Here is a 27,295-nt window from a genome sequence, read left to right on the forward strand (position 1 = left end):
CTTTGGAAAATTACAAAAGAAAACAAATTATTTATTTTGTTACAAAATTCGTTATTATAACAATTAGACAGTGAATGAATTTAAACAATAAAATTATCAAATTTACACCTTTTGAGTACCCCTTATTTTGTTAATTAGATCTCTTTGATTAATGCTATAAACATCCAATATTTAAAATAAATGAATATCAGATTTGTGTACTATGACACGTCAGTGTGTCAATTATTCGATCCCATTAAAGAGAATACAATTGTAACTAGTATCCAGTTTCACGAGCACACCATAGAAACATGCATTAACGAATCAAATGTAACATCTAAGAGAAGACCAAGCAATTTAACCAATTAAGATTGTTCTTTCAAACCACACTAGCAAAGTTATACAGTTGTCAACTTTGTTATCTTATTTATCACCCTATTACATTTATATAATTGATATGACCCTTTAAAATGATTTGTTGTGCATGTGAAGCCAAGGACATTGTTACCCTTGATAAATAGATAAGAACAATCGTTTTTAGTTATTAAGATTTAAATCTTGTTTTAACATAAAAGGAAAGACTAATAATCTTGTTAAAATACATATTTCAAAATATTAACGTATCTCCTTACATCATAAGAAAATATTTTCTTTAGAAATATATTTATTATGTCTTTATACAACTTTAACAAATTTATTTGATAGTCGTTAGCCTATCAAGTGCATGTATGTAACAATTCTCAATAATGTAAGACATCAATATAAACAAAAAATTAAAGTTTTGTTTTCAAAAAATTGAACCGATTTGTTTTAGCCATTTCATTATTTTTCTATTGTACTCTGTTTTATCTCTGCGTGTTGTAAAACCTCTGCAGAAGTAATATGATTGACATCTACCTTTCAAAAGTATGCATAGGGTCAGTTTTGATAATTTCTATGTGTGTACGTCGATTTCCCCGCACCATTATTCAATTTTACTATAAAAAATGAGCTTTTGGTGTCTATTTGTATTGTTTACTACGCTGTTGTATGAAATCGTATCAATAGTTAAGTCGTCAATATTAGATACGGCAGGTTATTGTATATTATCAAATTTTGGCACTTTTGTTCTTTTAAGATCTATTATACCATTGTTATATAATGACAAGTACATTCCCAGCATTCCTGCATTTTTGTTTTGTTCTATTAAGAACAATAATGTTTATTAGTCCACTGATAAAATAGGAAGGTTGAGATTTAAAACAAACTATTTGATTTGACCTTTTTATATTTGTTTCAAGTAATGAATTTCGATAGTGGTTGTCTTCCATTTGATCTTAATGTATTGTTATTTATAGGCCTGTCCAATTTCAGGAGCATCTTATTCAATGGTTGCTGATTCACAGGTTTGGTTTTTATTCGTTCATTGTTTTTGTCATAAGCTAGGCCGCTAATTTTCTCTTTTTTATTGTGTTGCACATTTTTCATCCCGAGACCTTTCATTTTTATTGTACGATATGATTTTTGCTATATGTCGAAAGACGAGTGTTTTTAAGGGTGTCGGTCTCTAGTAAGTAATTGTCTCATTGACAATCGTACCAAATCTCATTACTCATTGGCAATTTAAGGGGATTTTATATCAAAATAGCAGTTCATTGATAGTCACTTTTAAATGCATCCACAACTTTTACTTAGACTGGTACCCGACCGTTATTTAAATTCTTGACAATACTTTGTATATTCCGAATGCTATACTGGAAATTTTACGGAGGGGACCAACCTAACGTTTACTAAGCTCGGAGAGATTAGAGCTATTTTACGAGAGAGAAAATACCCCTCTCTATTTCTAATACTAGTATTGTATGTTGACGTCTTGACTGAGCAGTTGGACTGATGTATCATTGCCGTATACTCAACATATAATTAAATTCATAAAATTGCTTGAGTTTGCTTTCATTTTTTATTTCAACTGATCGAATTTATTAAATTTTAATCACATCGTTTATTCTAAATTCGTCTATTTTAGTATCTTCTAATCAGGATATTTCAATTGCCGTCGAATAATTTTCTCTGAAAAAAAAGAAAATAAATGATTAGATTCTCTTTTTCATATAAAATGTCCATTAGTTTTTTTCTCTCAATCGATTTACGACTTTTGAACAGCGGTATACTTATGTTGTTCTTCTTTTGTGGCTTTCGTTTCTTTTTTGTCCTCATCTTTGTAACATATGACGTGATTCTGTACTGATACATACCGTCATTGTGCTATTGTGCTATAGTAAATTTTTGTATTCTTGTCTTTCATTTTTGCTAATGTGCTTTGTATATATGCTTTTTTCGTTTCTTTATTACATATTTGTTGGTTTTCATAGTGATTAAGATTAAAACACAATGTTGACGGCTGTAACCCTATTTTTGACATTTTTACCTAATATGTCTGTTTGTTTTGTTCACACATCGTTTTAATTATAATGAAATCTGGAGCTAGCATGTCAGTAACTGCTAGAAGTCCTTTGTTAATCTATGTATCATTTTGCTTAGTCTCTTTTGTTACATATTCTAAAATCAGACTCGAACTTTCTTTTAACTGAGTTTTACTTAGCGTATTGCTATGTGTTTCTTTATTCTACATTAGCTAGAGATATAAGAAGAGGGTTGAGATCTCACCAAACATGTTTAACCCCGCCACATTTTTGCGCCGGTTCCAAGTCAGGAGCCTCTGTCCTTTGTTAGTCTTGTAGTATGTTTTTTAACTTTAGTTCATTTATGTGTTTCGGGTTTTAGTATGAGGTCCATTTTCACTGAACTAGTACATATTCTTATTTAGGGGCCAGTTGATGCCCATATCCTGGTATGGAATTTTGTCGCTGCGTTGATGTCCCATTGTTGGACTTCGGCTGTTGTATGCTCTTTGGTCGGGTTGTTGTCTCTTTGGCATATTCTCCATTTCAATTCTCAATCTTATTAATTCCCCATTTTCTATAAGAATTTCAAAATGATTGTACCAAGGCAGGGATATTACTGTTATTATCCAATCGTTTCATCAATTTCCAAACCAGAAAATATTTAGTTATTTTGTTACTGTGTTACCTTTGCTTTATTTGATGAATTTGGTTTTGATCGTCAGGGTATATATGTAGTTCTTTCATAACTCTTGTTTTTTTTGTGTCCCTCACGTTACAACGTTTGTAAGTCTTTTTGGAAGATTTGTATTTATTATTGGATTGCTGTGTCTCTTAAAATTTGCCCAACATACTTTTATTTGTATTCGTTTTTGTAGGTGTTTTTTATATACCCGGGAGCTAAAGTATTATCCAACATAAGAAAAATGTACAATCACCAAAAAAAAATAAATTAACTCAAAGGAAATTCAAAACGGAAAGTCCGTAATCTCCTACTCAAATGGCAAAATCGAAATCTCAAACACATCAAACAAATAGATAACAACTGTTACATTCCTGACTTGGTACAGGCATTTATATTCAAAGCCTTACCAGGCTCTCTCTGTGTTCATTTACATGTTGTGCGAAAAGCCTCATCGATCAATTTTTTTCTAAAGTTTCGTAGTAATACACGCACTGGAGTTATAACATAAAAGCATTCATTTGTTATTTTATTACCACCGATTACGGTGTCAACTTTTATGCTGGTAGCATAGTACACAAACAGTTTAAATCAAAATGAAATAATAAAAAAAACTATTATTTTTTGTTAAGTTCTTTTATTTATAACCACGTTCATAAATGGTAATGACGTAGTCTTGTGTTTGAGCCGCTTTTCATCGTCAATTCCTGAAAAAAAGACACATGAAAAAATTAAATTGATGCTATTTGCTAATAAAATTCGTTAAAGTAAACGTTCGATGTGCCTAAGCATTTCAATTGAAAATTTAAGGCCATCAAACTAAATGTACATGTTTATCTCGAATGTGGACAACAGACCAAATTAACGAGTGTGCCTTTAATCACCGAATACCACAACTATGCTTTTGAAACATGAAGTTCACACTATTTTCACATTATTTTGAAAATCTTTTTCCATTCACGATGTTTCCAAGACCGTGAATTTATCATAACTGCCATATCTGTATATTCAATTGTTATGATAACGGAAACATTGGTAAATTCTTTTTTTCTGTCATATTTTGAAAGACATTCTCAAACAAAAGACACATTTAATTTGCAATGAAATTTTGACACACAAATGCATAAAGTGATAATATGCAGAGTTGTGTCCCTTGTATTTATCACTACAGCATTTCTTTTTTTAAAATTGAAATTAACTATATAAAAATATTCTAAAAGTAGTCGCTAAGTGGCTGTGAAGATATTATAGACGAAAAAAAAACTTTAAGGAGGCTCGCGGGTACAAAAAGTTCGTTTTTGGCCCTAGAAGACTTTTAAATGCTTATACTCATTGAAAAAGCTCAAAATTTTCCCCCTTTGATGCAGAAAATCTATTTTTTGGCATGAAAAGTGAAATGTCCTTTTTTTTTTTTTAACTTATCGGTGACCTATATCATTATTATTATTATTTCAAATAAGCTGTACTTAAATTAAACACTTGTAAACTTTAAGCAATTTCTGTAATATATTTCATTTTTTATTTCGATAATACCTCTATTTCTCCTATTACTATTAGTTCAACAGAAAAAAGTACTTTTAACAAAAATGCATGATACTTTCGAAGGCAGATTTTGAGCTTTAAATAAAAGATTACCCCATTTTTTCATTTAATTTTTAAGCTTTACGATAAAGTTCATTTATAAAACAAAATGCGAAATCCTATATTTAAAAAAAAAAGATTTATACCCTCGATAAATATCAAGCGTCCATAGCACTTTTCTGGATATCTAAAGTTCTGAAATACTGGAATTTTGCCTTATCATGCTTGGAAATAACATAACATTTTACCTTAAACTAGGATCTTTGTTATTGTATCGTCACTGATCTCCAGGATATAAAAAATGACTAAGTCATGTCATCAAGTAACAATGCTTCTTTTTAAAATAAGGTAACCTAAAGGCGACAATACATTCAATTATTTCAATGATATACCATTTTATAATACCTGTTTGAACGTTTTGACCTAAAAACCATACCTCACTGTGGTGATGTCTCAGTACCATACAGAGTAAGGCTCCATTCATTCAAAGTAACTGGAACGCAAGATGAAAAAAAAACCAACTTAAAAACTAAACTATTTAAAAATAAATATTTGATATTTCTAATATTTTATTAAAGCGCGATAACAAATATACAATTATATAATCGGACATAGCATTGAAGAATTTACAAACACATTAGTTCTTTCCACATATATCACAATGGGACTCATATATCACCACTATTTGCCAAATTATTGTAGTCGTCTATAAGTAACGACTAAATTCAAAATTTCAATTTGGAAACCAAATAAATCACCAATACCATAGACGTATTATACATCAAACAATTTAAATTATGTTAGGCACGAACTTTTGAAAATCTAACCGGCGTATAGGTTTAAAATTACATTTTATCGGATAGATATCAACGTGTATAAAAATGACATAGAAGACAGACTAGACAAAGTTATAATTATTTACGAACCTCTAACAGCTTTGTCTATTGTCCTGAATTCCAAACGCCAGGGTCTGTCTCCACTACTCGCATCGCTACAAGGATTTTCACCCCAGGTCTGTAGTGTTTTATATGTCCACACAAGGCTTCCACCCATTGGATGATAAGATGAGTCTTCCGGTCGATGTGTCATCAAATAACTCTTTGTTCCGAACGGAGAATATAGATAGAACTCAACTGATCCTCTGTTTGCTTGAAATATATTTTATCACTTACAAAGTCATATTCATAATTGAATATTATAATTTTACATTTTATAATTACTGAAAATACTTTGTTGAGTATTGCATGAAGTGTTATAGTCTTAAACAATAACAAAACTGCAATAGAGTATTAAATTACCCTCCCCATATTCCCAAATTTTCCTATCGTTTATAATTTCAAGGGCCCTAAACTTATTTTCAAAATCATCTGATATATTGCTGATGAAACTATTTGCTCTTAATTTCTTTTTGAGAACCATAAGTGCAAAAGGCATGAGAGCTCTTACTTTTAGTATTTTCTATAAAATGTACATTTCCGAGCGGCATAACATTTAAAATAATTCATTCAGCACTGATTTTTGAACATTTTCAAAAATTGCATCCTACCATTGTTATTTCATCAAATTTTGGCGGCGGCATGCAACTATATCAATGAGAGTAATTACAATGTTGATATGCCATATCATTTATATTTCAAAGGCTGTGACTTCTCCCAAAATATTCTGATTTTTTAATTCATCAGAGAAATTACTGATGTCAACCTTTGTAATACATCAATTCCTATGAGAACTTCACACGAGATATTATTCATAATGTTGATTTTCTATACACTTTACAATTAAAGGCGAGATTGCAACCCCTACTTTTATGACATCATGACAAAGTTCCGTCTGCACCGTTGCCAGCAAACCCAATCCCTCAGTTAGCAAGGCTTCAGATAATAATAGCTTTGTCATCCCATATTTGCCTATTCGCTTCATGTTGGGTTGCAAAGAATCATGAAAGATACCAAACGTAGAACTCAGAACATGCTGTATGATGAAATGTAAATGGAAAGCCTTGCAGATCAGCTGTATCTATTCGTTATAAAGACTGATAATACTTTGCATGCAGTAACATTAATTTTTTTTATCACATAGAAATTTTAATCCAACGTCTGTAATGTGCATGCATATATTAGAAATCTAATTTATCAGTATTAACAGATTGTCAATAAGATGGCAGGCAACTTTCCTTCTCTTAATGTATGTTTCAGACAGTGGGCCCAATGCAGACGGTATTGATGATGTTGTCGCAATAGCTTGAATTCGAATTATGTGGAGGGATCGACATAAACCTTGTTTTTAGATGATCAAATATTACTCAGGGCACTGAACATTTTATCAACTTACATCCCGGTCACTTTGTCTTATTGGCCTTTCCATTAATCATGAATCAGTAGATTAATAAAAGGTAACCAGTTAATACTGTTACCTGTAAATCTAAATGAAATAGTAACTAATACAGATTCTAAATATCTAATCGTTCCACAATTGGTTCCTTGACCACTGCAAAGCACATTTAAATTATCACTTTTGGATCCACCCCTTTTTGTTCTTCTGTAATAGAATATAAAAAAGTACTTTAACAAAACTGCCTTGGGTTAATTTGAAAATGTCTAATGCTTTGATATAAAAATAAAATTTAAAAAAGTAGTTTCACAAGGAAACACAGACATATTGATATTTAAGAAGATATGTTGGTGTTAGTTAATAGGAAAGAAACCTAGATATATCTTTGATATTCATTATTTTCAATGTAAAGATGCGATTAGTACAGTCCCACAAGTTTGAATTACTCGTAGAGAAGGCATCTTTTGTATTCAGGTTCTAGAAATTTAATGGATAATGGTATTTTCTCATTCTCCTTAATAACCTTTTAATCGCGTAGTGGAATTAACCATTTGTGGATTCTTAGAAATTCTAAAGAAATTCTGGACAATTTTAAATCTCGGTCTATTTCTGATATCAATTCTAACATACTTTTGATTTTTTAACCCTGTATGCCAACATTTCCCATGTGAAATTATAAATTGTTTTGTATAAACATTGAATGACTGAATTTCTTCCTATGTGACGTATACATTTTCTGACGTCAGACACGCGAAACAATAAATGTGTTTTTAATTTGATGGTTGCTTTTGAGCTTTTTGGTAAAATTGTTTGTTTTAAGGTGGTACCTAACACTACAGGGAGATAACTCTGTAAAGTCATCTAAACGTTTTAATTATGTTGTGTTGTAAAAGGAATATTAAGCTTCTCAATGATCAAAATTGGTGTTTGTCAAACTGCTATATAACCAGTGTAATTTTTTTGACAAAGCAGTTGGTTCAAAATTTTTGAAATTTTTATATTTTTGTTAAAGGGTCAAAGTAAATACTTTGACTTAATTTTATGAAAATTAAACGAGCCGAATTAATTTTAGTGAAAGTGTTGGGTATCACCTTAAGATTGTAACACAGTGATGACCGCGGTACCCATATTTTGTCTATTTTATTTATAATGTCTGTTTTGTTCACACATCGTTGTAAATATAACGGAATTTGGCGAGACAGTCGTTCAAGTGAGAGTTTTAGCGCTATAAAACCAGGTTTAATCCACCATTTTCTACATTTGAAAATGCTTGTACCAAGTCTGTAATATGATAGTTGTTGTCCATTCGTTTGATGTGTTTTGTCATTTGGTTTTGCCATGTGATTAGGGACTTTCTGATTGAATTTCCCTCGGAGTTCAGTAATTTTGTGATTTTACATTTTGTGTAGTTGTAATCCGGTCGCGGGATTTTCTTGTTGTGTTGAAGCCCCATTGATGGCCTTCTGCTCTTTTTACTCTTTAGCCGGGTTGTTGTCTCTTTGACGAATTTCCCATTTCCATTCTTACTTTTATATAATATCGGGATGAAAGAATAATGTAAAAAGAAATCCACTACATATATTTAATGTTCCTAGTTGCTGTACACCTCTATAATAGTGTTCTGAGATAATACGCAAAACACTTAAAGGTTAAAATAAATCACTTGAGGATCAAACAGTCTGGGGCCGGTTGTTTAACTTGTTGTTAGCACTAACGCTCCGTTAGATTTTGCTAACGTATTTGTGTATGTTTATATTATTTGTCACAAACTTATTGTTCAGTTGCTGGTAGATAGCAGCGTTAAATCATTTAAGGTATAAATTAAATATGGCTGCTTTCATGATGCTACCACCAAGACCAAGGAAGGACAGAGTTTTTAGGGGAATTATTTCTTATTTAACTATTTTGAATGATGATGAACTATGAAGAAGGTATATATTTGGCAAGGACTCTGTTGCATACCTTTGTAATCTACTCCAAGACACGCTCAGCATGGCCACCAACAAATCAACAACACTGACCGTTGAGCAGCAAGCATGCATTGCACTCCGTTACTATCCAGCCGGCTACTTCTTACGGGTTATATATTGTAGGAGATACTTTTGGGGTACGATAAAGGAACGGTTTCCCGTGTTGTAAGTGATGTGACAAATGCCCTTATTGAAATTAAGGATGATTTTGTGTGTTGGCCTACAGTTGCATTTTACACGTATGGTAGGTAGAAATCAAAGATCACCCACATGAGTAAGTGAAATCCAGAAAGCGCTAGCAATTAATTGTATGCGTTTAAAGTACTTTCTGGTTTTACATTCATCAAGAACGCTCAAAGCGGAATATTTGAAAGCCAATTATATATAAGAACCGAAACGATTTCAGAGCTTTGTGACAAAAAAGACATAAAAAATATGCCAAAACGATAACCTACCAGCAGAAGTCTCGATTTATTTTTGCTGATAATTTTGTGTTTACATTTTCTGTACATCTATAATGGTTTTCAAAATTTAAAGCAGACATTCTTAATTTACTGCTGTAATTGAAGTAGTAAGTTGAGAAATAATGCATAAAAGATACTTTGTTCATTATGAAATAATATTTTCATAACCTGTTTTGTCGAATTAGAACTAGCTGCGCTATCTTTCATACAGCTTCAAACAGGGCATTGAAATTCCTATACCCGGTATGAAAAAAATGTTCTCAAAGAGTAATTCAAATTTGAGTGACTATGTTTATCACATCTATATCAGTTAAAATAAGGGAATAACAAAGACATGTCTAGGTCTCTTTCATATATACTAACATCAACAATCGACAGGAAGGGTCGGTTAAAAATTTACCTTTACTACACATGCTACAGAAAAAGATTATTTAAAAATTTCATTTTGAAATGCCAGCATTCAAGGACAACGCCTTCATATTGAAAACACAATTGAAACATTAATCTGAAGATTAAGGTGTCTATCAGCATTTCATTATTGATAAAAGGTTGTGGCTTACAATGGAGCTGCTGAACTGAGAGTTTTGAAAAGTAAAATAAAAAAATACCAAACTCCAAGAAAAATTCAATTAGGAAAGAGAAGTAAACTCATTAGTTATTTTATGCACACTATCAGAATTCTGTCGTCCTTGTTGAATATATATACCATAGATAACAACGGATATGGTCCAATTGACGTAACCAGTACTCACTTCTTTATATTTTCTACTTTAATGAAATCACTGCTAACGTATTTGTGTATGTTTATATTATTTGTCACAAACTTATTGTTCAGTTGCTGGTAGATAGCAGCGTTAAATCATTTAAGGTATAAATTAAATATGGCTGCTTTCATGATGCTACCACCAAGACCAAGGAAGGACAGAGTTTTTAGGGGAATTATTTCTTATTTAACTATTTTGAATGATGATGAACTATGAAGAAGGTATATATTTGGCAAGGACTCTGTTGCATACCTTTGTAATCTACTCCAAGACACGCTCAGCATGGCCACCAACAAATCAACAACACTGACCGTTGAGCAGCAAGCATGCATTGCACTCCGTTACTATCCAGCCGGCTACTTCTTACGGGTTATATATTGTAGGAGATACTTTTGGGGTACGATAAAGGAACGGTTTCCCGTGTTGTAAGTGATGTGACAAATGCCCTTATTGAAATTAAGGATGATTTTGTGTGTTGGCCTACAGATGCATTTTACACGTATGGTAGGTAGAAATCAAAGATCACCCACATGAGTAAGTGAAATCCAGAAAGCGCTAGCAATTAATTGTATGCGTTTAAAGTACTTTCTGGTTTTACATTCATCAAGAACGCTCAAAGCGGAATATTTGAAAGCCAATTATATATAAGAACCGAAACGATTTCAGAGCTTTGTGACAAAAAAGACATAAAAAATATGCCAAAACGATAACCTACCAGCAGAAGTCTCGATTTATTTTTGCTGATAATTTTGTGTTTACATTTTCTGTACATCTATAATGGTTTTCAAAATTTAAAGCAGACATTCTTAATTTACTGCTGTAATTGAAGTAGTAAGTTGAGAAATAATGCATAAAAGATACTTTGTTCATTATGAAATAATATTTTCATAACCTGTTTTGTCGAATTAGAACTAGCTGCGCTATCTTTCATACAGCTTCAAACAGGGCATTGAAATTCCTATACCCGGTATGAAAAAAATGTTCTCAAAGAGTAATTCAAATTTGAGTGACTATGTTTATCACATCTATATCAGTTAAAATAAGGGAATAACAAAGACATGTCTAGGTCTCTTTCATATATACTAACATCAACAATCGACAGGAAGGGTCGGTTAAAAATTTACCTTTACTACACATGCTACAGAAAAAGATTATTTAAAAATTTCATTTTGAAATGCCAGCATTCAAGGACAACGCCTTCATATTGAAAACACAATTGAAACATTAATCTGAAGATTAAGGTGTCTATCAGCATTTCATTATTGATAAAAGGTTGTGGCTTACAATGGAGCTGCTGAACTGAGAGTTTTGAAAAGTAAAATAAAAAAATACCAAACTCCAAGAAAAATTCAATTAGGAAAGAGAAGTAAACTCATTAGTTATTTTATGCACACTATCAGAATTCTGTCGTCCTTGTTGAATATATATACCATAGATAACAACGGATATGGTCCAATTGACGTAACCAGTACTCACTTCTTTATATTTTCTACTTTAATGAAATCACTGAATACGAATTATTCTCTTTGTATATTTGTCGCATTTTTACTTTATATGAACAAAAACGGTGCCAATAGTGGAGAAAAAAGTTAATCTCCTTCGGAGCACCTTCTCATATTATGTGTGGTGGTTTGTATCCTGTTCTGTGGTTCTCCCCTTTTAATGACGGGATTATTGTTATCATTGTATCATTGTGTCAGAGTATTTCATTGTGTTCCTGTATTCTGTCTGATAATTTATAACAAAGAGTTTTTGCCAGTAGATGTCTCTATCATTAGTGTAATAGATTCATAGTATATGAAAATATAACGTTTTTAAAAAGTAAAGTATTATTTGCACTTACATTCTTTTCTGTCTATTAATTGTGCAGGTTTCAAGTGCTTGTAAAACTGGAAAGTTCTCCGCCTTCTGTACCATGTCACCAACATCAAGCAAACCAAATCCCATTGTCGGGTGAGCTGAAAGTGTAATATATGTCATTTAACAGTGTTGATATAGAAATTTTAAACAAGAGAAAAAACGCATTACAACATTTAACATGAATGTTAAATTCTTTATTCAAATTTGTCGGAATGTAAAAATCTGAGTAACCAAACTTGGAAATTTTATGTGTTTATCACACCTGTTAAAAGAACTCTGTATATGATAAACATAACTTGTAGATTAAAACGAAATACCTTTCATACATGGAAAACCTTGTTTATAGAATTACAAAAAATGCAACATAACTTTTTTTTGCTACATGCATAGTACATATCTAAGTAATTATACATAAAAAATGTCTACAAAGCTAAAGATTGAATCATACATCTGGATCTTTATACCATAAATGGACCTTCAAAGAATAATGAAACTCGTGTATGGTATGATTAAAAAAAAAAACACTTTTGTGCATAATTAATATTATTTACATGTATAAGCCGAAAATTACCAATTACGGTAAGGACTTTAATATACGTATTCCTTTTGTGTTGATCAGTTGACGAGACAATATTTGACTGTTTCTTAGTTTTTCTCCATCTTGCTACTAACGTCGCCAAAGTTATAAAGAACTAGATTTTAAAATAGACAAACTTTGAAATTTTGCTCCGTTTTCCTGCCACTGATAATTTAAGTCTGAATCGGCCAAATTATGTTTTTTTGATGTTTGCACAAGTAGATGTTGAATACTTCGCCACGTCAGATTTGGACTGAAAAAAAAAAGATTATAGACGAACCAATAGAAAGATAAAACGTATCGACAACCTGTTAACATATATAAGTAATAATATAACTGTAATTTTGGAAAACGAATGGTATGTTTGAGCAATTCGGAAGATTTAAAAATAAAATGTAAGTATGCTAACTTAAATCCATTTTTTGAAGTTACTTCATACCGAAAGTATTTTATTAAATATAGGGCAATAATTGTCACAGAAATTTTCCATTAATGTTACAAACATATTGATTTGTATTAAAATTTCACGAACGATTCTTGCAATTAAGAGTTGATGGACCTGCAAACGTCGAGTATCTAATAATTTTATAAAACCATGCATTTTTTCATAAAACAAATATATTTATTTAAATTTGATACCCTTTCAATTGAACAACAGTACACTACAACAGGTTCTGCATTATGGAACATGATATGACAACAATTCTCGAGAACATGTTGAAATTATCATTTTCAAAAATAAATTGATACACTCTCATTTTTAGATGTTTGATTTTGATCTAGTCAATCGTTAAAGCTAGATACTTATGTACGATACCTGGAATCATGATACAATTTAAGCTGGAATCAATTTCGTTAATATTTGTGAAAACTGTACACTGTTTTTTGGAGTAAAAAAACAACTCCATAGATGGCACTATAATATGTTTTATATGAATGTTAAGCATCTATTAAGATGGTCTGTAGCAGTTATTTCTACTGGTAAAGTGCTTACTGAACACAACTTTTATAACGATTTTAAGATACGGGATATCACTAAATGCGTAAGATTCCTTCATAAAAAGATTTTGTCAATATGTATATTCTATTTACTCATTAATGATATTCATATTTTGAAATATGTTGTGTTTTACTCTTTCATCTGTTTTGTAATATTGCATTTTTAATCAAACTTAAGTTTTACACTTTCAACTTATATATATATATCCCCTGTAACAACCTGTCAAAAAAATTGACAAAAACTGATTTATCAAAATTTGAACTGTCTCAAAAGTATATGTCTGTGAAATTCATTATCTTCAATTCTAAGCCTTTAAAGGAAATCACTTTTTTGAAAAGAGGACTCAACTGTGAATAAAAAAAAGTACACAAGCACTTGTAGTGATGTATATACCAGCAGTTGCATAGTAAAGAAGACTTTTGTATGTCTTATAAAGAAATCAGTAACTTTAAAGATAAATTAAAAGAAAAGTAGAACAGACTTCATATTGGAAGCTTTGTTATGATCATTCTTACACGATAATAGTTTATAAGGTAAGATGTGCTTATCCTCCCAGAGCACCTGAGATTTAAAAAAGTGTCACTCAAACTTGTTCAAATTGTAAGTAGTTATGAACTAAATTTATGAACTTAATATTTTGCAAAATTACATTGAAACAATGTCAGGTATTGATATATGCGGACACACACACAATAAATAAAATAAACAACTGCAACGTTTAGAAACTAAATCTACATCTTGATTACATACATATGCATATGTTAGACACTAACAGTGAAACTTGGGTTTGTAAAAAAAAGTCTGGAAAGGAAAAAGAATTGACGATTAAATCTAGTTCCATATGCATAAGAACATAACGGGGAAGAGTTTTTAAGACACACACCTAAAGAAAAATATCGACCTATTATCGTTGGATGTGTTTTTCTTAAACTTTCTTGCTCTGTAAACAAATGTCTAAATCTAGGAATGCCCATGAAATTAACTGACACTCTGCATTCATGTTACCGATTGATTGACACTACTGTATATTCATTAACAAGATAAAATCAATGCTTTCTTCTTTATAGTATTCATATTCGAATTTGAGAACAAGACCTCCACCTCTTTGAATATAGGTAAAATGCTTACTTAGAAGAATATGTACAGTTAAAGTTTTGAAATAAAATATGGACTTATGCGGAACTTACTTAATCTCTAAACATAATGCTATAGCTCCACTGACTGTTGGACATGAAAAAGATGTACCTTCAGCTCCGTCTATACAATTAGAATATGGAATTGGTACAATCTGATCCAAATAAATAAGAATTATTTAATTATAGATATTCATGAAAAATGATCTCTGCATATATATAGTTGTATAACTAGTTAATTTAATTGTAATAATTTCAAATAACATAATTCACAAAACTTTTAAAGAGACCACCATCAACGTGTTTTCTCTCAATAGAATTATGACTTTTAAACACCGTTATACTTCTGTTGCCTTCATTTACCACACTATGATATATTCTTAGTTACGTTACATATGACGTTAGAGATTTAGATTCAATTTTTACGAAACGTACTATTCCATTAGTAGATCCCTGACCTTCACCATATGCCACTGTCATTATTGAAGAACCAACACTCCGAAAGCTAGCTGACATACCCCCATTTGAAACAGCAGAAACTGCAATTGTGTAAGGAGACGTTAACAGTCCATTTGAGTTGGTGTTATCTCTGTAATTACCAGCTGCAAAAACATAAATGTTTCCTTTTCCATTTCGACCCTTTGAAAGAAGTTGAAACATATGATATGAAAGAATATAGGAGACATGATTTTATATACGTAGGATATTTGATATTCATTTCTACATTTTATACTAATTAAGAAAATGCCGATACCATGTCAGGAATAAGACAGTTGTTTTTAAATTCGTTTGATGTATTTATGCTTTTGATTTTGTCATTTGTTTAAGGAATTGCCGTTTTGAATTTTCTTTAGAGTTTGGTATATTTGATATTTTACTTTTTTATAATCTGATTTTTTTTAAATCCATCTAATGCATATTTGTCTAATAGTCATTCTAAATCACAATCATTATAACAAAATACCGAACTCCATAGATAATACAAATCAGAAAGTACTTTTTGTTTGGATGTTTATTCACGGAGTCACGTCCGATGGGGATTGGGCGACTTAATCAGACGCATGATTAGTATAGATTTGAACGCTATCCACCTACTAAGAAACCTTGAAAAAACTCTTTCAGAGAGAAGTGTAGCGGGTTTGCCTGTTACGAGCATCAAATACAACGAAGACCAAATGAAGATTGAATAAGTATTATTTCGTATCATCAGTGTTTGTAAATACATTTTATATGGAAAAGACACAATCAAATTCTAACTTGTAGATGGTATTTTTAACTCACATTGGTTACTCCATTTATAAATGCTTCTTCCAACACTTCACTGACTTGTAAATATCCATACGCTTGTCCTGGTCCCCAGCTGTTACTATAAATATCGATTTCTTCCATTTCATGAGACAGGTATCTAGCTAGTTCCACGTCGGTGGCACTTAAGCTTCCAGTTGAGTCAATTACAGCAACACCTAGTATGTTCAACAAAACGTTTCTATGCAAGTAATTTCCTTTTTGATATAATGTATACGTCTCATTATCTTTTTCTTCTTATATATAATGCGACATTTCAAAACACATTGCACATTAGAATCGATATAAACTTTATCCATGTATACATTTAACTCAAGAAGTGAATAATTAAAACTGTCAGTGGGATTTAAACTTCATCTGTTCATTGATTCCATTTGTTGACAGCATTTTTATTTTACAAGAGATTTCACAAGTGGTACTCTCCTCTATAGACCAGTCAGTGTTTTGGTCTTTGCTGATATTAGTCAGTCGATTGAGATCTACCAGAGTGTGGACACGGTTCTCACATGTCGACTGAGAAGAAGGTTATATTGAAAAAGTTTTTGTAATCGTTTTTTTTTTTAACAAATACACTTTATTATGATGATCTGGATGTAGGGAATGTTCTTGGTGCAGTGTTTTTGATGACAACTCAAGTTAGAGGGATACTGATCATTGTCTTTATTTGTTTATCATGTAGATTATTGTTTATCATAACGACTCATTTTCCGCGTACGAATTATCATTGACTAATATCTATATATGTATGTACATGAATACACTTCTGATTTTTTACTAGTATTTGATTTGACCAAATGACATGATAATTGATATGCATTTTATCATATTATTCCCTTGGCCATTTGTTTTCTGTTTTTTGTTTAGCATATATATAAAATGAAAGACCTATCTTCACTCACATTATTATTTTAAAATCTTATACTATTTAAAAACAATAGGTCTGTTGACTGCCTTTCAATATTGTTAAGCAAAATGGCTAGCAAGGAAACAAGATTTGGCATATCAATGTACAGTGAAACCTGCATTAAGAGACCACCTAAGGGAGAGCAAATAAATGATCTCATAACACAGGTGGTCTTTTTAATACAGGTGCAATTTAAATGAAATGCACTAAAGAGGATCTATAAATAGTGATCTCTTAACAGAGGTGATTGCTTAATACAGGTGGTCTCTTGAACAGGTTTCACTGTTGTCAGTTCGTGGCAACTCCCAAAACTCACCTACTCCTGTTGCATTATATGCTATTCCAACAGTACATACGTTGTTTCCAGGTTTTGATAGTATTATGCCTGCTACGGCGGTACCATGGCTGTAAAATGTATTGATTTATTGTTGGAGACGTCTACTATATATAAAACAGATAAGCAGATTTATTTACAAAATACCCGACATTTCATTTCACCAAATTGCACTTTGGTATGGGAAAATAAATTTCCCATATTTGTGCCTTTATGTCAAGAGAAAAGTATAATACATCTATGAAAAAACGTATCCTTCATGAAAAATTAAGATATTTTTGATGAGTCTTCAACTTTCGGTTTCTATTTCAACAGTATGTCGTTGAATTTGATTGTTTTCATATTTAACATTCGAATGTATGACAATTAAGCAGTTCTTGATGAATTGTGACACAGTCGTCATTTCATACGTATTACAAATGTTAATAATAAAAAAAACCCGATTCGAACAAACATCCTGAAGACATTACTTTTCTTAATCTTTTAAAGCCATCGTTTAATATGTAAGCTGTCGAACAAGAAAGGGAAATATAAAACATACAGTACTCCACAAACCACCTAACAAAAACAATTGAGCAAAACGATACCCACACAGGTAGGTACTCATTTACCGCGAAAGGGTGAGCAGTTCGTGATCACCTAGTTGCAACCTTCATGTTGCGTCGATAAAAGACCAAAACACGCCTGTTTGTCAGACAAAACTACATAACGGAATAAAACATATTGTTTTCATTTTGAAATTACCTGGAATATTTGCAAGATTGAGCAAAAATCTATTAATCAATGATTTAATCCTTTATTTCAAAAGGAAGTGAAAGAGAGGAAAATCTATTATAAAAAAAAATGTTCCAAACTTAATTTATTTGTTTTTAAATATATTAGCATATCTATCTCATGTCAATTTATTTAATGATTTATAGCATGATTGTTGATTTCCTCCCTTATTGTATTGATGTACACATCTTCATTTTTCAATGCTTTCCATGTGCTTTTATATTTATATTATTATTATACACACCGCAGCAATTCATGAATAAATAAACAAAGTAGATGCTTGCTCAAGCCTTAATGAAGAAATTTATACTCGGATCTAATTGCACGCAATAATATTTATTAAAACTTTACAATAACTATTCTTGTATCATATACATAACAGACGTGCATAACTGAGACTTTCTTTAAATTTGAAAATTCAACATCACAAATTACAAAGAACTAGTGCAAGTAATGAAATTAAACAGTATGTATTATATCTTAACCCCAAACAGTGGTGACATATGCTGACATATGGTTTTGTTCTGAATAACTAGACACAGAAATGCGCTCCTGAATGTATTACTTTTTGTTTTCATATTTCAGTCCTTTCAGTTTTTTATCCTTACTGTAACTAAGGAAGCAAGCAAAACTTCACTAAGACTAGTTTAACTGCTTACACATCTGTTGTGATCCCTTGTAATGCTCTCAAACGTTTTTTAATATCAGTTTTAAGTAATGAAAAACCATCACTGCACACATACTTATTTGCTATAACCTTTTGAAACTTGCTGTATATTATTTCTTGTTATTTGAAAAAATAATTTCTATTTACCTCTATTTACCTCTGATCACAAAAAAGTAATACATGACAAATCGTTACTTTAGCATTCTATTTAATATGTAAACTTTAATTGCATGCTTGATTAAAAGGATTTTTTTTATTTAGCTTGTTAGAAACAAACTGAGCATATCTTTTCTAGTTGTGCTACATCTTTAATAAAGGCAATCAAAGTTCATCGATGTTGAAATTGCATACAAAATTAACTAAACCAAGGTAAGAGACACAAATTGAGGAAATTAGTTTTTCTGATGAAGTCTTTTCAAGACAAAATACCTAAATTTTATATCTTCTTTTACATGAAAAATTGCATTTCCCTAACAACCAAAAGCTTGCAACATCCGAAATTTCCTTTTTAAATTTTAACACAGCGGCATCTCTGTGGTTTCCATCTGCTAAAACATCTATTTTCTTATTTGTCCTACCTTAATAAAACTTACTCTGCTTCTTGACTTGTTTTACGTTTTTAAAACTTACGCTGCAGATTGACTTTCTGGTCTAGGATTATTATCATTGTCAACGTAATCATAATGGAGATCAGTAATCTGAAATAGAAACAGTGTTATGTGTGAAAAGTATTGATAATCAAACAAATCCAGACATTCTTATAATGAGACTTAACAAATCATTTTTAGTGACAATGAGCAGAACGAGATGTTCCCGATATGGAGCATGATCTGGTTACCCTATACAGGCACATTTGATCACCCAAAGTTTATTTTGGAGCTCGTGTTGCTCAGTCTTTGGTTTTCTATGTAGTGTTTTGTCCCCATCCATTTTCATGTTTTCCCCTTGCCTTGTCACTTTTTCATTGAATTATGAGTTTAAATAGTTATCAAAAGTACCAGGATTATAATTTTATACGCCAGACGCGCGTTTCGTTTACATAAGACTCATCAGGGACGCTCAAAGTGATTTGGTGTCTTCTGCCTTCATTCAATGTTAAAAGTTTAACATAGAACGTTCGTTTACATAAGGTCTGTCTCGAACTCGTTGTTGTTCTGGTGAATAGTGACATTTACCAGATTATCCTTCATATCTTCATGGTCCAAATCCAAGTACTGGTCAACAATAGCTACTTTTACGCCTGCTCCGGTGATTCCAAGATCCCAAGCAGCTTGAACATTAATTGAAGGTAAAACATCACCATTCTGAAATAATGTAATATACAGAAGGACATGTGGAATGATTACCAAAGAGACAAATATCATGACTAAATGATGTAAATGTTAGCAAATATAGGTCGTCGTCCGACCTTAAGAATAATGCAAAACCCATACTGCATACTGCATAGCAAGATATAAAAGGCCCGACTTACTTGAAGCTATCAAAATGTCATGCAATTCATAATCGTAGTCCCTTTTTTTTATGCAATAGGTCTTGTGTTATGTAAACTTCCTACTTAAAGGAGCTTTTGATTTTGGTATATAATGTGAAGGTGTGTGGTACATTGGGAAAAGAGGAGGTGTACAGAAAGAATGTTGCACCTTTTAAAATTATAATTTGTTTCACAAAAGATGTATTGAGATTTGCAATTCCCTCAATACGTTGCATTATGTAAAATTTTGAAAAGATGCTAATCGCGTATGACTCAAATAGGAAAGGCAAAACGTAAAACGCAAAAGCAAAAGTCAAAGCAGAGTGTTGTATGAAGTGAATTGTATGGTGTAAACTGTAGAGGGTACGGGGCCTGGTGTAAGGGGTTGTTGTGTGTGGTATTATGGTGATATGATGAAATGGTGCGTGGTGTGTGGTGTTATGGTGTAAAGGAGTGTGGTGCAATGGTATACGTGTTATTGTTTTCATCATTTAAGGACTGTACCGTAGTCGACAATAGTGTTACAATTTTGTGGGTAATTGTTGCAATTTTTTTGTCTTTTTAAAAAAATCCCATTTACCTATAATCGTTTTCTTAATCGTCCATGTCCATAAAATACATGTCTTGTAACAGTGTGAGAAAGACTTCAACAATCCCATAGGCAGGGTAGCACATGATTAAATTAGAAGTATCAATTTATTACAAGTTGAAATGTTTCGAAATTTAAATATTTGGATTATTTGTTTTTGTTAGTTTGATTTGTTATTCAAATTAGTAAATGGTAGACCATTCTGCCTTCGTTTTAATCTCGACTTTTGTTGTAGATTGGAGGATGTATCTCAATTAAGTAATATTTTGATTGTAACTTATAAAAATAAAAGACAAACGGCGAAAATAAATAAAATTGGTATAAACATGTATTAGCATGTCGGGATGATGTTTTCGTTTACTTTCAATGACTACTTCGTAAATTCTAGCACAGGAGAAATAAGATATCGAATTTGACGTTTTTTCTTTACTCGCGTAGTAAAAGAAGAAAACTGAGATAAATTGTATGCAACTGTCTTGATTCAGTTGTTTCAGAAACACTTAAAATCAACTATTTGAATCCAGAGATATATCATAATATTTGATAAGGAATATATAAAAATGATCTAACAATAACAGAAAAATACACTTAAGGTCAACTTTGCATAATTTCAAAATAATTTCCTAATTAATTAATAGAAATACATGTTTAAAAATCTAGTACCGAAGCACTAACTACTGTGCTGATAATATCTCCGAGGAATTATAGTCCACCAGCAGCGGTTTCAACCCAGTTCTTTAATTAACGAAATAACACATAATATATAGTAAATAGTTATCCAAGGTACCAAGATTATAATTTATTACGCCAGACGCGCGTTTCGTCTACATAAGACTCATCAGTGACGCTCAAATCAAAATATTTATAGCCAAACAAGTACAAAGTTGAAGAGCATTGAGGATCCAAAATTCCAAAAAAGTTGTGCCAAATACGGTTAAGGTAATCTATGCCTGGGATAAGAAAATCCTTAGTTTTTCGAAAAATTCAAACTTTTGTAAACGGGAAATTTATAAAAATGACCACATTATTGATATTCATGTCAACACCGAAGTGTTGACTACTGGGCTGGTGAGAGTCCTAAAATGTAAATATTACATTTATTTACTCCGTTCACACGTAAGCTTTAAAGTAGACTTCCATTATATATTAACATAAACTGTAGAGAAGACAATATGAAATATATATTCCGTTTAACTACAACTCGTTTAATATAAAAAAAAAGAAAAGATGAGGTATGATTACCAATGAAATAACTCTCCACAAGAGAGACCAAATGACACAGAAGTTAATAAATATAGGTCAACGTACGGCCTTCAACAATAAGCAAAGACCATACCGCATAGTCAGCTATAAAATATGTGTATTTCGTAAACTTGTGCTGCATGGCTCCAGTCTAATTCAAAACTACTCAATAATTTCTTATCAATTTAAAAATGACTTACTTTTCAATCATTTCATATTGAAATTTAAACTATTCTACTTACAATATTCCAAAATTTAGGGTCACTTATTTCTGATGGATTGACACTGCTTGTCACGAAATGGAACTTTCTTTGAACTTTAATGTTTTTAACCTGAAAAGTTACAGTCAAAATATTAGTTCATGTAGTCATATACAACAGATAAAATAAAATAAAGATATATTAATAGAAATTAAATTAAAAGTCTGGAAAACTAATTTCATATATACATCCCTATATATATATATATAAATTTATTTAGAATAGTTATCAAAGGTACCAGGATTATAATTTAGTACTCCAGACGCGCGTTTCGTCTACATAAGACTCATCAGTGACGTCTAGACGTGATAGAAACTACCCCTTTACAACGGGGGCACTTGCGGACGGGGTATCCACAAATGCGTCTAACAACATATGCATTGAATATATACAGACAAGTAAAAATATTCATAAAACATTTACAGACTTAAAATTGGTACATTGTAAAATAAGACATCATCTTTACATAAGAAAAATAAACATTATGTACAGCATAAAAATATGAACTAAACTAAAAGTAACGTAAAAAATAACATTTAAAGTTTAGGTTCCAAAACTAATTGTCTGTTAGAGTACATTTCACTGAACATCGTTTTACTTAAACTGTCCAATGTTTTACTAATGTAGGGATCAACCTAATTAAAGCAATCACCAACCAGTATTTGTATTTTATCGTAGGACGATAACTCTGTGAAGCAGAGGCCCGGGAAAGTAAAACTTAGATATTCATTTATATCAGTTATGTATTTATAACGGATTGAGGAGAAGCCAGAACACGCTAATAGGATATGTTCAATAGACTCTTCAGAATTAAATAAACACGTTGGCAAGTGGAACTCTCGCTAAGATTCATCCTATACAAGACTTTGCTTACAGGTAAACAATTTGGTCGTATTAACAATTTGAGTCTTGCAGACTTGCAGTCCAGGAAGATCGTCAGATACGGTTGCCTTCCTTGTGCAAAGATAAATTTTGAGAAAATATCTAGACTGCTGTTATCATTTGTTTCTTGATATTGCCTTCTCCGGACAAACCTTCCAAGAAACTGTTTAAATATATTAGAGTTGACATTCGAGTTATAAAAGTGATCCAGACTAACCATATTGAATAAATTGGTCATATATTGTGGATAGTCCCATCCCCTTTGAAGCTTTAAGGACTTGAGCTCTTCAAATACAATTCGGTATAATTTACTTGAGTCAAGGCCTTGAATCCTAGCAAAATAAGACACCCTTTGTCTATCCCGAAAATCGTTTATTGGCTCCCATCTCAAAGCTAGAAATAAAGCAGCTTTTGAAATATTCATCTTAGTATTAAAAATCAGTTTTGCGGTTTTATATTGCCATGTTTCAAGTATATGTTGACTAGAAGCGGATGACGGTAGCCATACGGCACACCCGTGTGCTAGAGAAGGGCGGATGACCGAGTTCCAGAGAGCATCTCCAAAAGATATGCGATTAAAAGTTCCGTGTTTATTAAGTAGCTTAGTCATATAATTCAGTTTGCGCTCGGAAGGATCTTTTAAGAAATGATTGATATGGTAAGCAAAAGTCAAAGAGCGGGTAAAATAAACTCCCAAATATTTATATTCATTAGTCTCGTCCAAATGAGAGTCTATATATAATTCAGTTCATTTATGTATACCTTCTTTTCTTTTTTGAGAGCAGTTACATCAGCATCGTCAATGAGAGAATCAACATCTATGTCTGTATCTCTCTCGTCTTTATTGATCTTCAGAACATAAAATACTTTCTTTCCGAATTTCATCTGAAACAATGAAACAAGTATTAAACTGCAAGATTGTTCATTGTCGATCTGTAACGAGTATTAAATTAGTTGCCTTATTGTAGAATTCACTGAATCTTAACTAACGTATCATTATAAAATATACTCCTAATTCCAGTTTTACAACCTCTTAGACAATGTTACATGTTGTTAATCTGCAAAACATTGCTTCGTGTCAAATGGTTTTAATTATATTGACTAAAACTCAAATTTTGAAATCACTAGGTTCAAGCTCATCTTAGTGGATGATGCATAATGAGAAGTCATTTACCTTTGATGAGTTTTTGCTCACTTTTGAGTGCTTTCAATTCCCTCAGTTATCATTATTACCTTGACATGACTCTTTCTAATTGATTTGAGAAACAGTAAAATACTGTCTTTTTTAAAACATATTTCCTTATTTACCTGTTGTTTCTGTTTATTTTGTTCACACATCGTTGTCGGTATAAAGTAGTTTTATGCGACTGTCACACAAGAGAGAGGTTTAGCTATCTTTAAAACAAGGTTTATTACACCATTTTCTACATGCCTGTATAAATTCAGGAATATAAACGGCCGTTGGTATTCAGTCATTTTTGTGTGAGCTTTTGATTTTGCAATTTGATTCCGTTTTAAATTTTCCTCGGAGTTCGGTTTGTTTTGGTATTCTACTTTTTAAGTCTTTCATTGTATATCCAACTAACTCATAATAGAAAAACCTAAGGTTTTTGAAAGGACTGGTTTTCTTTGGAAAGGAATGAGTTAGATATGCAGCTCAGTACCTCTTATGCTTAAATCTTGTTCATCGATTTTGTAATTTGTCAAACAGGATACAAAATCATGGCTAATGTGTATTGAGACAACAATTTCCAGTACCTTAATTTCTAAGGCCTCGAAAATATGCTAAAAATAGTATTGGTTTTTGGGTTTGCCGATAACCCAGACAGCTTGAAGGACACCGGATTTTAATATGTTGAAAATACAATTCATAAGCATAAATACATAAATCAATACAATTATAGATGATAACTGAATGCTGATATATGACATATATGTTGTATATTTAGTTAAATACCAAATAATAACAAATATAAAAAAGAAGATGTGGTATGGTTGCCAATGAGACAACTGTCCACCAAAAATGACACAGACATTAACAACTTTAGGTCACCGTACGGCCTTCAACAATGAGCAAAGCAAAGGCTCTTTCATCGAAGATCCCGCCGACCAGGAACAACCAACTAAAACGAGTTACCTCGGGTCAAACTACATTAAATACCAAACATGTAGTGGAAAAAAGTTGTAAACCTGCGTCCAAACCCTATGCTCGGAAGACCGTCTCCAGAGGTCTACTTGGACAGTATCAAAAAAAGAGGTTATGTAGTGTTTAATTGATACTCACTCATCAAAACAACCTGCTATACAATAGGAACCCACTACTGATAACAACATCCGTGTAAAGTGTACATACAAGTGTGTAAAATACCAAATGACAAATATAAACGCATACGATCAGTTAGAGAGTATGCTACTACTGAGAAATGCAATGTTGATACTCTGAAACTGAAATCGCCACGTTTGTCATGGACGAAGTGGTTAATCGGTTATTTAAAAGAAGGTATTAACTAGAGGCTATGTCGATTGACATATTCAACAAAGGTCACTCTCCAACATTGTAGACGAGAATAGAATTCATGAACAAGGTCTCTGTTTCGTTGATCTTGATTTACTGATGATTTTTATCTGTTTAGTTTCTCTCTATCATGCTCAAAACACAAAAGAGGGACACAAAACCTCGTCGAAGGGCATCACTTCGATAAAGAGTAACAGTGTACCATATTTATCGGCAAAATTTAACTTGGTAGTAGATCTTGCCTTGGTGAACGTTATTATGATTTAAGTGTCTAGGTATTTATGATTATTGTTATCGTGTAAGGCAAAATAAAATAAAACAATTGAAATTCGTCATTAAAATACAAAAATCCCATAGTGTCTTAATTGTAGATCTTGCGTTGTTAATGGTTTCTTTCATATTCATCTTCGGTTTTCAGCAATACCTTCATACATTAATAAATGCATCATTTTTGCTATCATGTGTAATATCAATTTAGAAAAATGGTATCAAAATTAAAACAATTTTGACTTCTAAATTAACCTAATCCATTGTCATGCAGACAGTGAGATACAAATATAAGATAAGGTGGTGTGTGCTATATTGTCAGTGAGAAAACTATCCATCCGAGACTAAATGACGTGGAAGTTAGCAACTATAGGTAATCACTTTCATCAAAAACCCATATTGTATAACAAGCTTACAAAAAGTAAAATCACAAAAAAACTGAACTCCGCGGAAAATTCAAAACGGAAAGTCCCTCAAATCAAATCAAGTGGCAAAATAAAAAGATAAAACACATCAAACGAATGAATAACGAAGGCCCTGACATGACATATGTTAAACAATTCAACAGAAAAAACTAAAGGCCTAACTTATGTACAAAACCATAAAATTAAAACAAACATGATATACACAACAAACGAATGAATTAGAGGCTCCAGACTAAGTTATGGCCATTTCTGCATATGGCGTGTTTGAACATGATTACAAGCGCCCTATCTTTGCCTCCTAGAATTGGATAGCAGTTTGACAGTACAATTTAATAATAACTATACTCATCAGCCCGATACAAAAAACAAGTAGTTTCAAATACGGAATGCAATACCAATTTGAAATCATTATACATACCTGTCTTAGGATATAGAATGATTTATGTCGATTCAGTATTTCCGTAACATCAGATATATCATATCCTGTTTTTAGTTTCATAACAATTTCATTAGTCGTTTGATCATGGTCACTTCTTTTGCTGCTTTTTGCGATTGAATCAAAGTTTTTAAACACGCCGTTTATTCCAAGTCCCTCAATTTTCTTACGGTCTTGAATGTTTGTACTGTCTTTGTTGATAACTGAATTCGCACTATGTTTTAAATTTACTTTTGCGTTAATTGAATTAATAACAACGAGCATAATAAATAGGAACATTTTCAGAAATTAAGAATTGGTTTCAATTTGTTTGAAATATATCCAACTATTTAACTTTTCATGGCAGCTGTTTTAAGATGTTATTGATTATATGTTTAAAATACGTCATTTATTAAACTCAAAAACCTTATACTATTAGAAACAGATGTACCACTAGAGAGAAAATAAGTGTGCTATTTGCTTGTTTTGTTGTTTAAATAAATAGGTTTTGGAGAATATTAAA

At 31.6% G+C, this 27,295-nt stretch overlaps 1 protein-coding gene across 1 annotated transcript; it reads right to left on the reverse strand.

Moving 5' to 3' along the window:
- Positions 1 to 1,913: 1,913 nt before the first annotated feature.
- LOC139510642 (neuroendocrine convertase 2-like) lies at positions 1,914 to 27,126 on the reverse strand. The gene is made up of 15 exons (XM_071297192.1): positions 26,776 to 27,126; positions 23,913 to 24,035; positions 22,251 to 22,340; positions 19,882 to 20,010; positions 19,337 to 19,404; positions 17,248 to 17,336; positions 16,004 to 16,185; positions 15,158 to 15,361; positions 14,777 to 14,877; positions 12,727 to 12,842; positions 11,996 to 12,110; positions 7,037 to 7,161; positions 5,550 to 5,771; positions 5,060 to 5,116; positions 1,914 to 2,028 (listed from the first exon to the last, which is right to left on the reverse strand). Exons 1-14 carry the CDS (start codon positions 27,070 to 27,072, stop codon positions 5,061 to 5,063), a joined length of 1,917 nt encoding a protein of 638 aa, XP_071153293.1. The 5' UTR covers positions 27,073 to 27,126; the 3' UTR covers positions 1,914 to 2,028; position 5,060.
- Positions 27,127 to 27,295: the final 169 nt, after the last annotated feature.

This window comes from Mytilus edulis, chromosome 2, assembly GCF_963676685.1.
Source record: "Mytilus edulis chromosome 2, xbMytEdul2.2, whole genome shotgun sequence".
Taxonomy (NCBI): domain Eukaryota; kingdom Metazoa; phylum Mollusca; class Bivalvia; order Mytilida; family Mytilidae; genus Mytilus; species Mytilus edulis.